The sequence below is a fragment of the Zerene cesonia genome, chromosome 24 (genome assembly GCF_012273895.1).
Source record: "Zerene cesonia ecotype Mississippi chromosome 24, Zerene_cesonia_1.1, whole genome shotgun sequence".
In the NCBI taxonomy this organism is placed as follows: Eukaryota; Metazoa; Arthropoda; class Insecta; order Lepidoptera; family Pieridae; genus Zerene; species Zerene cesonia.
The window spans coordinates 2,888,396-2,902,750 of record NC_052125.1 but is presented as its reverse complement, the minus strand read 5'-3'; the positions used below and the strand labels follow the sequence as shown (position 1 = coordinate 2,902,750).

General features: G+C 35.7%; 1 protein-coding gene across 1 annotated transcript in view; it reads right to left on the bottom strand.

Moving 5' to 3' along the window:
* Positions 1–77: 77 nt before the first annotated feature.
* Positions 78–14,355, bottom strand: part of LOC119836361 (unconventional myosin-Va) — a 49,874-nt gene continuing 35,596 nt past the window's right edge. Inside the window, exons 28-40 of the mRNA XM_038361666.1 lie at positions 13,674–13,703; positions 11,898–12,004; positions 11,078–11,185; positions 7,474–7,573; positions 6,506–6,626; positions 5,897–6,031; positions 5,068–5,272; positions 4,168–4,313; positions 3,341–3,573; positions 2,509–2,658; positions 1,400–1,531; positions 256–447; positions 78–119 (exon numbers count right to left, since the gene is read on the bottom strand). Coding sequence (XP_038217594.1) covers positions 78–119; positions 256–447; positions 1,400–1,531; positions 2,509–2,658; positions 3,341–3,573; positions 4,168–4,313; positions 5,068–5,272; positions 5,897–6,031; positions 6,506–6,626; positions 7,474–7,573; positions 11,078–11,185; positions 11,898–12,004; positions 13,674–13,703 — 1,701 coding nt within the window. The remainder of the gene's footprint in view (positions 120–255; positions 448–1,399; positions 1,532–2,508; positions 2,659–3,340; positions 3,574–4,167; positions 4,314–5,067; positions 5,273–5,896; positions 6,032–6,505; positions 6,627–7,473; positions 7,574–11,077; positions 11,186–11,897; positions 12,005–13,673; positions 13,704–14,355) is intronic.

The window sequence follows — 14,355 nt, the reverse complement described above, 5'->3', positions numbered from 1 at the left end:
CCTACTGGGGTATGGGGCAGATGATGTACATCTGTTTCACTGATCGATTTTCTTTATGGACAAGTAGGTGATCAGCCTCATGTGTCCTCCCAGACCGAGACATTTTTTAACTTAACTATCTGCGTTTTGCATCGAATATGAAACAGATATTTTAATCACGTCACACACACATTTTTTACGCGGCTTTGTCCGCATTGCAAAAAGAATATCCATGTAAAAAGTTGCCCATATTACTCCAATCCAAAAATAACATACCATCGCGCCGTTTCGACGTGACTGAGGTACAAACAAATAAACAGACACACTTTTGTGTGAGTTAGTAAGGACACTTACCGGTTCCCTATTAGCGCTGGGCGCTCTCTCCTGCATCAGCTTTTGTATCTCGTGGATGAAGTCCTTAGTCACTTTGACTTCATACTCCTCGGCTGGCGTATACATGTTCAGAATCTGGGAACCGGTTTTAAAACCGTTAAATTAACTCTAGTATTATATGAATCGATTTAAGGGGGAAATTTCTAGCTTACCGCACGTGGCTACACTTGCGTGGTGGAAGGTAAAGATAAACAATCCGGGGGTTTAGACTTGAGATTTCCAGGATGAAAACTGTCCCTTGTCCTTTCTTAGATCTCACACTATCTCTGTATCAAATTTCATCCAAATCGGTTCAGTTGTTGATGAGGAAGAGATAGACAGACAGATTGTTACTTTATATTACTACTGTCTCTCGTAGCTCCGCTCGCGTGATCAATTAAATTTCGATGGCAAAAAATCTATCATCTATTATTTTATCCCCTTGAATGTAGATTTCATCAAAATCCTTTCTCAGCTGATGCCTACATCATTATGGCTGTCTGCTGCGCCCAACGCCCAATTTCGGTCTGATCGGTCCAGTAATTTGGGCGTGTGCGGGCGTGGCGGCGGTGCGTTGGTTAATTACACAGTTTAAGTTTTCCCTTACCTTTAAGCGTTCTGCCTTAATCTTATAATTTACGGGTATGAACAGTATTTTTCTATAATTTAATAGTTGCGATTATACATATTACAAATCCCTTCCTTTTCAATTATTCTATTTATTAAAAAACCCCATCAAAATCTGTTGCGTAAATTTAAAGATCCAAACATACACACAGACGACGGGAAGCGACTTCGTTCTACACTATGTAGTGATATGTGTGTGTGAAAGTGTTTGTTTTACACTATTATGGAAATTAAATAAAGTAAAACATTTATTTTGACACAGACATACACACACAACATTAGTGTGTGGAAAGTGTTTGTTCTACACTATGTAGTGACTAGTGTATGTGAAAGTGTTTTACACTATGTAGAGACTAGTGTGTGTGAAAGTGTTTGTTCTAGACTATATAGCGACTAGAGTATGTATGTGAAAGTGTCGCACCTTGCACACTTGCATGGCGGAGAGGTCGGCGCACATTTCCACGGTGCTGGCCACGTCGGCCATCGACTTGCGCGCCTGCAGCAGCTGCACCGCCTGCGTGATCGGCTTCAGCACCCACAGCGTCTCCTCCACCTTTTTATTTATTTTTTTATGTCATAGCGGGCAACTGAGCTGGTAGTTCGCCTGATGGTAAGCGACCACTACCACCTTTTCCTTTCCCTTCCCAGTCCTTTAATTTATTCCTCACGTCAATTCTTTCTTAGTCGCTTTCCAATTTAAAGTCGGTAATCCACTTGTAGAGGAGTAAGGTCTGCAATAGACCTTACGCTTCTCCAAATGTTTACGGGCGGGGGTAGCGCTTACGATCAAGCAACCCACGAGCTCCATTGCCGACGATTCCATAAAATATTATGTATTAAAATGTAAAATTGGCATGATTGGAAGAGAGCAACTTCAGAGTTTCTTGCCGGCTCTTCTAGATAGATAGATAGATAAAAAGTTTATTAAAAGAACACATTAAATATATGACAATTACAAATTAAGACGATTACACAAAGAAAAATTAACATAGAGAGGAAAAAAAAGGACGGAGACAAATGTGCACTGTGTTCTTAATAAGGGTCTTTGGTTCAGCATAAATGTCAGAGTCAACGGGCTTGAATAGCTCTGTAGAAACCGCTTTCCGTACCGGTGGTAAATGTTTTAACTGTGTTATGACGATTCAGTGATAAGTGCTTCTATAAGAAGTCTTATTTAATAAATAAATGTTTGAGTTAGACTTAATATGGTGCAAATAAATTTAGAAATATATTTTCATTATTAAACATTTGTCCTGTATATAACTGTAGTTTGTTTGAGCGTGCTAATCTCAGGACCATCTAACGAGAAATAGGCTTAATAACATCACCATACGACTAATGGAAGCGCAGTAGAAAATATTGTAACATCGGGAAAAAATATTCCTTTTAGCCATATAAAATTACGCGTAATTTTAAAATTTTCAATCTTTAAAAATATCCTGCAAATTTTATAATTTTATACATTATATTTCATCGCATTGTACCACCAAATACTTAAACATATTTCGTTCTAAAAAAAAATCTACGCACACTCTTCTGCCCATACTCCGCCAGGTGCTCCTTGATCCAGGTCTCCAGGTGCGAGATGTTGTACCTGATCTGCAATCCCTTGGCCCAGCAGCACAGGTCCTTGCGCAGCAGCAGGTGGTTCAGGCTGTACGCGCAGATGTAGTAGAACAGCTGGAAATCATAACAACAAATATGAGGTAAATTAAATGTTAAGGATCGTATCCTTTTAGTCACCCTTCAGTCGATTCCCTCCTTCTAGTCGACAATCCTTTCCTTATCCCTTTCTTAATAAAAGCGGGCAGCGCATTCGCTGAGGAACTACCTTTGCTCTGTTCACGGGCGGTGGTGATCGCTTACCATCAGGCGAACCACCAGCTCAGTTGTGTGCAGCTCAGTAGCGGTGTGGTGCGGTACTTTCCATAGGAACCTTTTGCACCTTAATAAAAACGTTGAAAGAAAAATAGCCGAATTGGTCGAGCTTTTATTTTGTTTGAACTTTACATTGAATTTGAAATTTAAACGTTATTGTCTAACTTATATCATTAACTAGTACGCCCCGCGTTATCACCCGCGTAAGTCCGTATCCCGTAGGAATATCGGGATAAAAAGTTGCCTATCTGTCATATCAGTTGTCTAGCTATGAACGTACCATATTTCATTGCAATCGGTTCAGTAGTTTGTGCGTGTGAAAGAGTACCAAACATACACATACATCCATCCTCAAAAACTTTCGCATTTATAATATTAGTAGGATTAGTAGTATAAAATTTATTTGAATTAACATATATGACGTCACGATATGGCGCTGACTCGATCCCATTTTTAGTTGGACCGCATAGTACTTTTCACTAACCTGTTTGAATATCATCACCCGTAACCCAGCATCCACATGGTGCATCTTCAGATGGTCATGCGTGACTGCGAGCTCGTGTTTGAGCCTCGCCGGCCCCGCAGACGGCGGCGGGGCCACGGGAGGCACGGCTGGGGCCCCTCCGCGGGGCCCCGAGAGCCCGCTGATCTCTTCGTACTCGAGGATAGCTGGCACTATGAGACGGTCGAGTTGACCTTCCAGGAGGTTTATGAGGCCTGTAAAGGTTAAAAATAGAAGAAAAAAAAAATGAAATAGTTTGGAGGTGTTGTAGTTTAGAATCATGCTAATTTACTTAAAATTAAGGAGGGTTATTTTTACTTAACATAAGTTGGTACTAAATCCCATTCCCTTTCTAAATGGTCTCATTTAATGGGACTGTACAAGCTAATAGTGTGTATTTAAAATGCCTTAAATTATACATGCTTCAGTACGTAATATATTAATTATTGTATTTATTATAATATTAATAATTTGATAGTATGTTGAGAATATAATGCAAATAAAAAATCGCAAAAGAAACCTGTAAACACTCAAGCAATATACGAATTTGATAAAGATATTTTTTTTAGTAAAATCTACAGATATAAGGTCAATGGCTTATTCTCATTCCTGACCAATGACATGCACGCGGGTGTGCGTGCGGCCCCATGTACCGATAGTATGTGTATGTGCCTCATTCTAGCTCATACAGTGCATTTATTTAACGTTAAGTATCAGAGTTACTTGATAATGACATTACACAACAATTTAACACCAAATCGTGCCTTTGCACCCACTTCCCGAGTTTCCGGAAAACTTTTTCCACTCACCCTGATATATCCATATAGCGATATCGCTCAACACTTGGCGATATTCCGAGAGGTCGAAAATTCGCAAGCTCTGTTGGTTCTGGCGCGGCGTGTTGCTCGCTTGGTATATCGCGTCGCCGCTGTATTGCCTCAGGTTGTTTAGTAATCTGCAATTATTTAATTTTATTATAGGATATTTCATTTTCAAACGACGTCCCAGAAACGAAGGTAGTTGTCAATTGGGTTGATTTTGTATTAATACTCCATAAGCAATGAAATGAAATAAAATATTCTTTATTGCACAAGTACGTTAAGTATATGGGTTTTATTAAACTGATTGGCGTGACTAATTTTGTGTTTGGGAAATTGTTGCCATTTGTTTCCATTGTTTCGTCTTGCTCCAGTCGAATTTGGGATTCGAGCACGCTTCGACACAAATTGGGCGAGATCGCTCCGGAGAAATGCCACAACCCCACAGAAAACTGTCGTGAGATAGTAGCATGCGAATGTGTTTCATACGGTGAGTGGGGGAGCCGGGAGCCTTCACCATTCCCTCCTTTTTTCCCTCCCCATGGTCAGTCCATTCTTAATCCCATACCTTTTAAAGTCGACAATTTATTTGGGAGGCGCTAAGCCTGCATATAGACCCAGCCCCTGTATATGGGCGGTGTTAGCGGTAGGAACTACCATAAGAAAATTAGTCTTAATATATATAAATTACCTTTCACGTTGTTTGACCGCGATGGACCCCCAAAATTCAAACGACAAAAAATAATTTTAATCAAATTTGCCCACCATGTGCAGTTACATCCATCTTAAACGATAGGTTGGATAGTTTATATTATATCAATTACGATACAATTACGAATGACAACTCGGGCGGAGCCGGGGCGTCCAGCTAGTTAACTATAAGAACCTCACCTCAACATATTAGCCAGCCAGAGGGCGCTGTACTCCACGCTGTCGGCTCGTCTTTTCAGCGTCTTCTTGACCCCGGTGCGGATGCCCTTCATCAGGGAGTGCATCTTGGGCTCGTCGTCTACATGGTCCGTGTGACGCAGCATCATGAACAGGATGTAGGCGGGTAGGCCCGGCAGGAGGGTCGCGGCGATGTGGGGCTTGAGGTCTGAAATTCAGTATATGTTATATATAGAAAAATGTCAAAGGGATATTCAATAAATAAATTATTTACTTGCTTTAAATGCGGTGTATAAGTAAGGATTATACTGATTAACGGCATCGGCCTCGAAGGATCAATTTCACAGAGGTATTAAAAGTTATATGCATTTTTCGATACAAAATAAATACAAGGTAACAATCTATATATGTATATCTTGTATCACAAATTTGCAGTCGGTATCTATCAGTTTATATAATACTAGCTGCGGCCCGCGGTTTCACCCGCGTATGTCCGTATCCCGTAGGAATATCGGGATAAAAAGTTGCCTATATGTTATTCCAGTTGTCCAGCTGTCTACGAACCAAATTTCATTGCAATCGGTTCAGTAGCTTTTACGTGAAAGAGCAACAAATACACACACACATCCTTACAAACTTTCGCATTTATAATATTAAGTAGGATTTATATAATAATTGCACTGCAAAAGAACAGTCATGAAACATAAATTTGAAATACTATTAGTAATATGAGAAAACATATGAAACTATAATATTTGAGCCAAATACAATAACCGCGACAGCGTTTAACCATATTCTAGTACGTTCTAGAAATCAACCACAGACAACTTACCGGGGATGAGTTTCTTTATGATCATCGGCTCGTCCTGTATCTTATACTCGAACATTCCGAGGTATTCCCTCTCCTTCTTGCGAGTAACCGTCGCCATCTCCAGCGGTAGTGAAGTGTTTTGTGTCACCACGGAATCTGTAATTGTTTTTTTTTTGTATATATATATTTTTTTTATATAGTTTTTACTTCACCCGCGGTGATTTGCCACCACTCCAGAATTGGGAACCACATTGTGGAATATGTGGAGTTGTGACCTAGCTTATTTTTTTATTATTTGTAAAACTTCAAATGTCGGAGGCATTGTTGCATAATACTCTGATATGCTATTTTTATCTCACACTGATATATTAATAAACAATATATTTTATAGTAAAAAAAATGTTATAATGACATAATTAACTACATTAAGAATTGAAACTACTTGTTCTTATATGCGGGCGAAAGCTAGTAATTAGATAAACTCATAAAAATTGTTGTATTACCGCCGATTCATGATAAGTGTACAAAGTTTGAATTGAATGTATCCGTTTAAAACAAGTCAAAATCGAGTCTAAAGGAGCCGGTTACATACAAACATACAGGTGAAGCTAATGAAAGATCTGAACATACCATTACCCCCCTCCAATATATCTTGCACATCCTCGATTCCCGCTTCCTTCAATTTATTTACCAGCATTCGGATTTGGTTCTTGTACCGTCGGCAGCTTTCGGATAGCTTGTCAACTCTTTCCTGTAAAAATGTACGAAAATACAAAGGGTTATAAGTACCGTCAGAAGAAAAATTATGGAAAAATTATTTTTGCTTATTTACAACACGCCTTGATAACATTAAAACTTTCCTCTTGAATTACTTTCTCTAAAAAAGACCCATCAAAATCTGTTACGTAATTTTAAAGATGTAAGAATACTGCCAGAAAGATGTCGATAAGCAATTTTGTTATATACTATGTAGTGATTTAAATCGTTTTAAGCTAATCTACAATTGCTCTTATATCACTTCATTACTGTTTGCTCGATATGATCAAACCTTGCAACATGGCAGAAAAACAGAAATACTTATTAAGAATCGTTATTTATTTCATCATATGATTTCATAATCTAATAAATTGTTAGTCAATAAAATAAAACATTAATATCGCATTACATTATCAAAGTCGATTTAACTTTAATAGAGAAGTGTTGTGTGTTTTGGACACAGATAACTAACACGGAATTTTGGGATTTTTAATAGATACTAAATTTTATATTATAAATGGTGCACACGCTGACATTTTGATAAGTGTCAAACAGATGAATATTTTTGAAACAACTACTTCCATTTCTATCAAACATACATAAGGACTTTCTCGATTAAAGACTATCGATTTAAAAAAACTGCCATCAAATTGGTCCATTCTTTTATGTGCTATCATACCATAGACCTTTAGATACATTATTTTCCTTGGAGGTTACACATATGAATTCAGAAAAAAATATAATTTATTAAGGTATAAATTCGTACTGTTATTCGTTATTATATAAATAATTTAACACGTTTTAGAACATTACGAGAAAGTATAATCAATGCTAGAAATTACCTGAATCGCCATACTTTCAGCAGCCAATCGGATGATTTCATTTTGGGCATATTCTTGACTCTTATTCTTAGGTTCTTGGCTAAGATCTGTGCTTAGCAATCTAAAATAAAAACATTCAAATTATTTTATGTACATGATATTTTCCTTGTGTTAAATTCTATGTTTTATTTGAGTTACAATTGTTATGAAAATGGCGATATATTATAATGTTTGATATATATTAAATTATTTTTAAATATTTATCTTATCCCCTGGGTTTCAATTAATTTGTCAATCGTCACAAGTTCTGTCGTGAATATAGTGTTACCATATAAGGAATATATAATTTCCTTTAGTCCATTAACCGACGATCCTAAAATCGAAAGTTTCTCAATTTTACTGTACTTTTGTTCTGTAACTCGGTATCTCTGTGTGTTTCAACACGTGGAATTATGGTCATTTGGTCCCATATTAGACTATGAAGTGGTACCTCCCCTTCCAGGAACGTCGGTGGCCTTTTTTTTGGAGAAAACATATCTTGTCAAGCTGTTTCTTTAACACTATTTTCGTCAGTCGCTTTTGTTTACAAGGTTTGTCTATTATTGTCCATTATTATCCAATAGAATATAAGTATAAATATTACAAGGAGCCTTTATATTTATTGTGATTTAGTCTTCAGCTGTTTTTATACAGGAAGAAATTAAAAAAAATTAATTACAGCTCCCAAAATCTTCGAGCTATTGACGCTGTTATGGTACTTTTAAGATTTAGGCTTTATATAAGTTTATAAATGTCTTGTGGCGACCAGCTGACCAGCCACACAACCGGTTCTGCGTGCTCTTCACCCCCTCGCCCGCTCTGGCCGTAACAGATGTTCGCGAAGCCTACACGAGACGGATCGCTACTAGCTTTGACGACGAATGTCTGTCTGACCAGCTGACCAGCCACAGTCTAATTATATATTAAATAAACAACACAATAGAAATTTCAAAAAAACTGTTGTTAATACGTAGCTTTTGGATATACTTTTTTACAGCCCTGAAAAGACTAGACTATACAGGGTTATAAGGGGTTGATGCCTAATAAATTTGTTTGATACTCTGTTATTGAGCTCTGAAAAGAGCTATGGATGCACTTTTATTAATGAGTAATAAATAACTTTGATAAACTTTTATTGAGCCCTAGAAAGAGCTGTTTAAAACACCGTTGTTTAAGCCTCAAAAATATGTTTAATACACTACTGTTGAGCTCTGAAAAGAGCTGTTGGAGACACTTGCTTGCATTCAGAATATAGCTTTTGGATACACTGTTGTTTATTTGTAATACAGTTTTTTGATACACTTATTATTTGTGATATAGCCGTTGCATACATACATGCGTTATAAAATTTTAGGATACTCTGTTGTTTAGCCCTGAAAAGAGCTGTTGGACACACTGTTTTAAAGCTCTGAAAAGAGCTTAATAATACACAATTGTTAAGCTCTGAGAAGAGCTTTTGGATACACTGTTGTTCAGCCCTGTAAAGAGCTTCTTAATACACTTTTGTAAAGCTCTGAAAAGAGCTCTTAAATACACTGTTGTATAGCTCTGAAAAGAGCTATTGGATACACTGTTGTTTAGCTCTGAAAAGAGCTGTTGGATGCACTGTTGTTTAGCTCTGAAAAGAGCCGTTGGATACACTGTTATTCAGCCCTGAAAAGAGCGTCTTAATACACTGTTGTAAGGCTCTGAAAAGAGCTCTCATATACACTGTCGTATAGCTCTGAAAAGAGCTGTTGGATACACCGTTGTTTAGCACTGAAAAGAGCTGTTGGATACACTGTTGTTTAGCTCTGAAAAGAGCTGTTGGACACACTATTGTTTAGCCCTGAAAAGAGCTTCTTAATTCACTGTTGTTTGGCCCTGAAAAGAGCTTCTTAATTCACTGTTGTAAAGCTCTGAAAAGAGCTCTTATATTAACTGTTGTATAGCTCTGAAAAGAGCTGTTGGATACACTGTTGTTTAGCTCTGAATAGAGCTGTTGGATACACTGTTGTTTAGCTCTAAAAAGAGCTGTTGGATACACTGTTGTTTAGCTCTGAAAAGAGCTGTTGGATACACTATTGTTTAGCGCTGAAAAGAGCTTCTTAATTCACTGTTGTTAAGCTTTGAAAAGAGCTTATTAATACAGTGTTGTTTAGCCCTGAAAAGAGCTGTTGTGTACACGGTTGTATATTCGTAATAGAGTATTTAAATACGCTGTTCTTGAGCCCAAAAAGAGCTGATTGATCCTTTTTTTTTTAAACTCGAAAAGAGCTTTTGGGTCCATTGTTGCCTATTTGTAACAGAGTTCTTGGATACACTGTTGTTTAGCCCCAAATATATCCTAATTGGTCATTGTGGAGAATTCATGACTCTATGTACAATGGCTTCAAAACAAACATAAAAAGTCATGTATTACCTACTAGTCCATTTATGCCCACCTATTGCAAAATTGTTTTGCCTTTGAACAACAAATTTGTCAAAATAAGTCAAATTCAGTCGATGAATAAGGAAACAAGAATATATCCGTGAGATATCGTCATTTTAAGGTCAAATGTCAATCGCGAGCATTCTATTCGAATTTGTCACTATTCACAACTAGTATTATTTTCAGTCGTTTATTAAAAACAAAATGAATACAGTCAACAAATAAAACATAACATTGGCTAACTATTTATACCGTATAAGTGAAAGCGAGAAATTCATTAATAAGTTATCTGGATAGAATATCGTTTTTATTGAGCTGCAAGATCTATTTATTCCATGCCAATATCTTCTTACTTTCGACGACAATGTGTCTTCGTCACTGTAAATATTTAACACGCCCTTTCATTATGTATGGAATGTGCTAGAAGGATTATTGGACCGTTGATTTTTTTTTCTATGTTTTTAAAATAATAATTGATCTATTTAATATGTTACACATAAATTACAATAATGATGCCATGTATTTCTTTTAAAAGTATGTCTAACAAATGTTAGTAATATATAGCTTTGTTAGGAAAATATAGTTTCTAAGTTAAAAACACACAAAAATCGACAAATTTTACAGAAATTCATACCCACATGAAATATAAGTTAGTATTTTTAAGCCAAGGAGCAAGATTTTTTTCCTTTCAGAAATGTTTATTTGCATTTTCTTGAATAGAAATAATATTGCATTTTCTTGCGTTTGATTTTTCAGGAGTATTATACATTTAGAAGTTAAAGACTTTTTAATTTTTTTTTTAATTAAAAATCCATTAAAAATAAGATAGAGATAGAAGAATAAGATATTTATAATCTATATTTGTTTCTCTCATGTCTCAGGCGTTTTATAAACTTTTACTGTAATTATCACTAATGCCGGTTGTGTGTTCGTGCGAATATCACTCACATGCGCACGAATACTTAAATCCTCAAGTGTGGGACATTAGCAAATGTATCACGCGAACATTTGTACATTGTACGAATGTGTGCACGCAAGTGAGTACCGCGGAAACATTTATGATTTTGTTAAATATTAGTTTTAACTAGAATTTTGTAACGTAAGTTTTTTATGTGCATATTTTTATTTATTAAATACATGTTTGTGTATGTTCGATATATAAAGGATTCTACATACTTCTGGTACTTCTCATTTTCCTCCCTGAGGCGTTCGATTTCAGCCTTAGTCTTGGAGATGTGCTCCAAATAGAACTTCTTCTCGGACGTTAGTTCTTCTTGTAGTTGCCTGAAAATTATCAACTTCTCTGTATTTTTGTAAAATTCTTTTATACACAAGAGGTTACGTTGTACTTGTATTAGTTAAAGATTAATAAGCATACTTAAATTCACAAGCTCAATAAAGATTGAACTTTAAATAGGAGGTAATTAAAAGTCAAATTGTCCTGGCACATACTTCTCAAGAAATGCCTTAATGTCTGTTAAACTGCTCCTTAATGTAATCCTGAATGGTTACAATTAAATACAGAAAGAAATTAATTCGTTCATAATTATTACCGTGAAAGTGCGCGTCGCATCGGAGCGTTTTTTTATATGAGTTCTACGTTTAGAGGTAGTTATGAGGCTAGAAAGTGACATAGGCTACTTATTTCCGCTGTGAAAATCCCATACCTATGGGAATGATAAAAATAATATAGTGGTAGTCGAGCACGCTTCGGCACGAATTGGGCCAGCTCGCACCGGGGAAGTACCACTGTGTTTTGTGCGGTGAGTGGGGGAGCCGGAGGCCCGTTTCCTTTTCCTCACCCCTCCCAGTCCATTCCTTCTTTCCAGTCTTTAATCCTTTCCTTTTTTTATGTCATAGCGGGCAACTGAGCTGGTGGTTCGCCTGATGGTAAGCGATCACCACCGCCCATGAACATTCAGAAAGGTAACCACCAGCTCAATTGCCCGCTATGACTAAAAAAAAAAATAATAAACAAGTGAAGATAATGACTCACCTATTGATGCCTTTCTGAGCTTCGTAAGCGGAAGCTAATTCGCCATCTTCGTTTATGATGTCAACGTCGGAACCGTAGTTCGACGCAATCGACTTCAGATTCACCGTCTGAAGTAATAAAGGCTAAATTTACTCAGACGTTTCGATCCTTCGATATAATATAGAATAGAATTTTATACATCATTCTTTACTTGTAAATGATTAGATCATTTTGCGTATTATTTCAATTTTGTAATATTTAATTAAAGCTAAATGAAAATTCATTATACTTTTCGTGTAAGTCTTAAACATAAATAAAAATAATATAAAATAAAAATATACCATGCGATTACAGCAAAAGAAAGCACAAAAGAAAATAATAATTTGTTAATGGAATTGCAAAAATAAAACCAGAAGCAATTGTATGACACTACTACACACGTAAATAAGTTGGATTTTATATGTTATTCAAGTTTTACTCAAGTTACTAAGTTCTAAATTCAATATTAATTATATTGTAAATTTTTTATATAAGATATTTTTGAAAAAAAAAATCTATAAATTTAATTTTTAGTTTTATAGCATTGAAATGCTTTATAAATGAGAAATTTTGAAAGAATAGAAAAAATTTGATCACGAGGCAGGATTCGAACCTGCGTTTCTTGCCTAACCGTAGCAACGCCTAATTTCTCAATTCTATAAATTTCACTTGAAACTAATTGAATTAACTCTTTTTGTAAATTTTCTATAACTCTAAAATCTATTTTTATATTCGTACACATTGCTAAAAGATGATCAATCAATTTTTTGCATTATTTATTATCATTAGAAACAAAACATTCTATTTTTATTATCTTTTACCTAGATTGTACTAAATACCGCCATACCTTTTAACTATGAGGCTAAAATAAAACTATCCATTTACTTCCACTTGAATGCGACCAACTAAATAAAATTTTCCATCTGTCCTAACAGATCTCTTTGGAGTCTATTAACATTTCGTATAATCTACACTAATACTACCTGACCCGGCAAACGCTGTTCTGCCTTACACTTATCATTTAGGGGTATGAAAAATCGATGTTGGCCGATTATCAGACTTACCCGATATGCACACAAAATTTCATAACAATCGGTCCAGCCGTTTCGGAGGAGTATGATAACTAACATTGTAACACGAGAATTTTATATATACAGATAGAAGATATATAATAAAGAGGGAACTGTTGTATATGTGTATGTTTGAAACGTTTTCACGCAAACCACTTGACCTATTTCAAAAATTCACCGGAGGCCCATATTCTTTTCCTTACCCTTCCTTTATTTCTCTCGCTAATCCTTTCTTAATCCCTTCCCAATTTAAAGTCGGCAAGCCATTTTTAGAGGCGTAAGGTCTACAATGGACCTTATGCCTCTCCAAATGTACATGGTCGGTGGTAGCGCTTCCCATCAGGTGACCCACCAGCTCCATTACCGACTGTGACATAAAAAAAACCGATAGAAAGCTGCAACTTCACTGAATGACACAAGAATGTGGCTACTGTAAATCAGAATTGAACCCAGGACCCCTCGGTTCTACGCTCACGCGTTAAACACAGTACCAAGGAAGCGGTCAATTAGCTGTAAGTCCTTATTATTAGTTTGTAAATATTGTTTCTGGTATTAAATATACATTATTTCTTTTTTTCTTTCTTTAAGATAGGCTTTATATGTATATCTTTACAATGAAACGTGGGAAATACATGTAAAACACAGCAAAATAAAAATATAAGCGTTATTACGACACCTATTTACTTACGACACTCTTCAGGGCTTGGAACCATGGTTTCTGAACATATTAATGGATATTAAACTATCTCTGTCTTAATTATTTGTTTATTTATATAAATTAGTAGTAGTTTTTAACTATTTTGAATTAAAAACTATATATTATTGAATGCAATATAAACTCTATTGGGACAATATCAATGGATATCTAAAACTATATTTGTCTTAATTATTTGTTTATTTATATACAGCAGTCAAATAGTTAAAGACTGTTTGTCAATTATATGTATTTTGTTTGAAACTCTATTGCGATAATAATAGAGGCTAGATCGCAAGGGAGTGAATTAAATTATTATTTTCTTTAAATCTTGTAAATGTATCGACAAACGTATGAAACGATTGTATGAATAAAAGTAATTAATCATTATATAATGTCGGATCTATAATTATTAAAAATTTATATTTTGATACTCTTCTAATATACAAGAGGATACTTCTAAAGACATTCGAGGATATTTCTTTTAATCCTATAATTAGGACAGAAGGACAGCTCTGGGGTTAAACTCGAATAATTCCCATTTCCATGGGAGTTTCGGGATAAAAAATCCTAAGTCCTTTCTCAAACTATCTCTGTGTAGGGATGATCGATATTCATCGATGTTGAATAAACATCGATGTTTAGCTGGAAAACATCGATGTTTTGACATCGATGT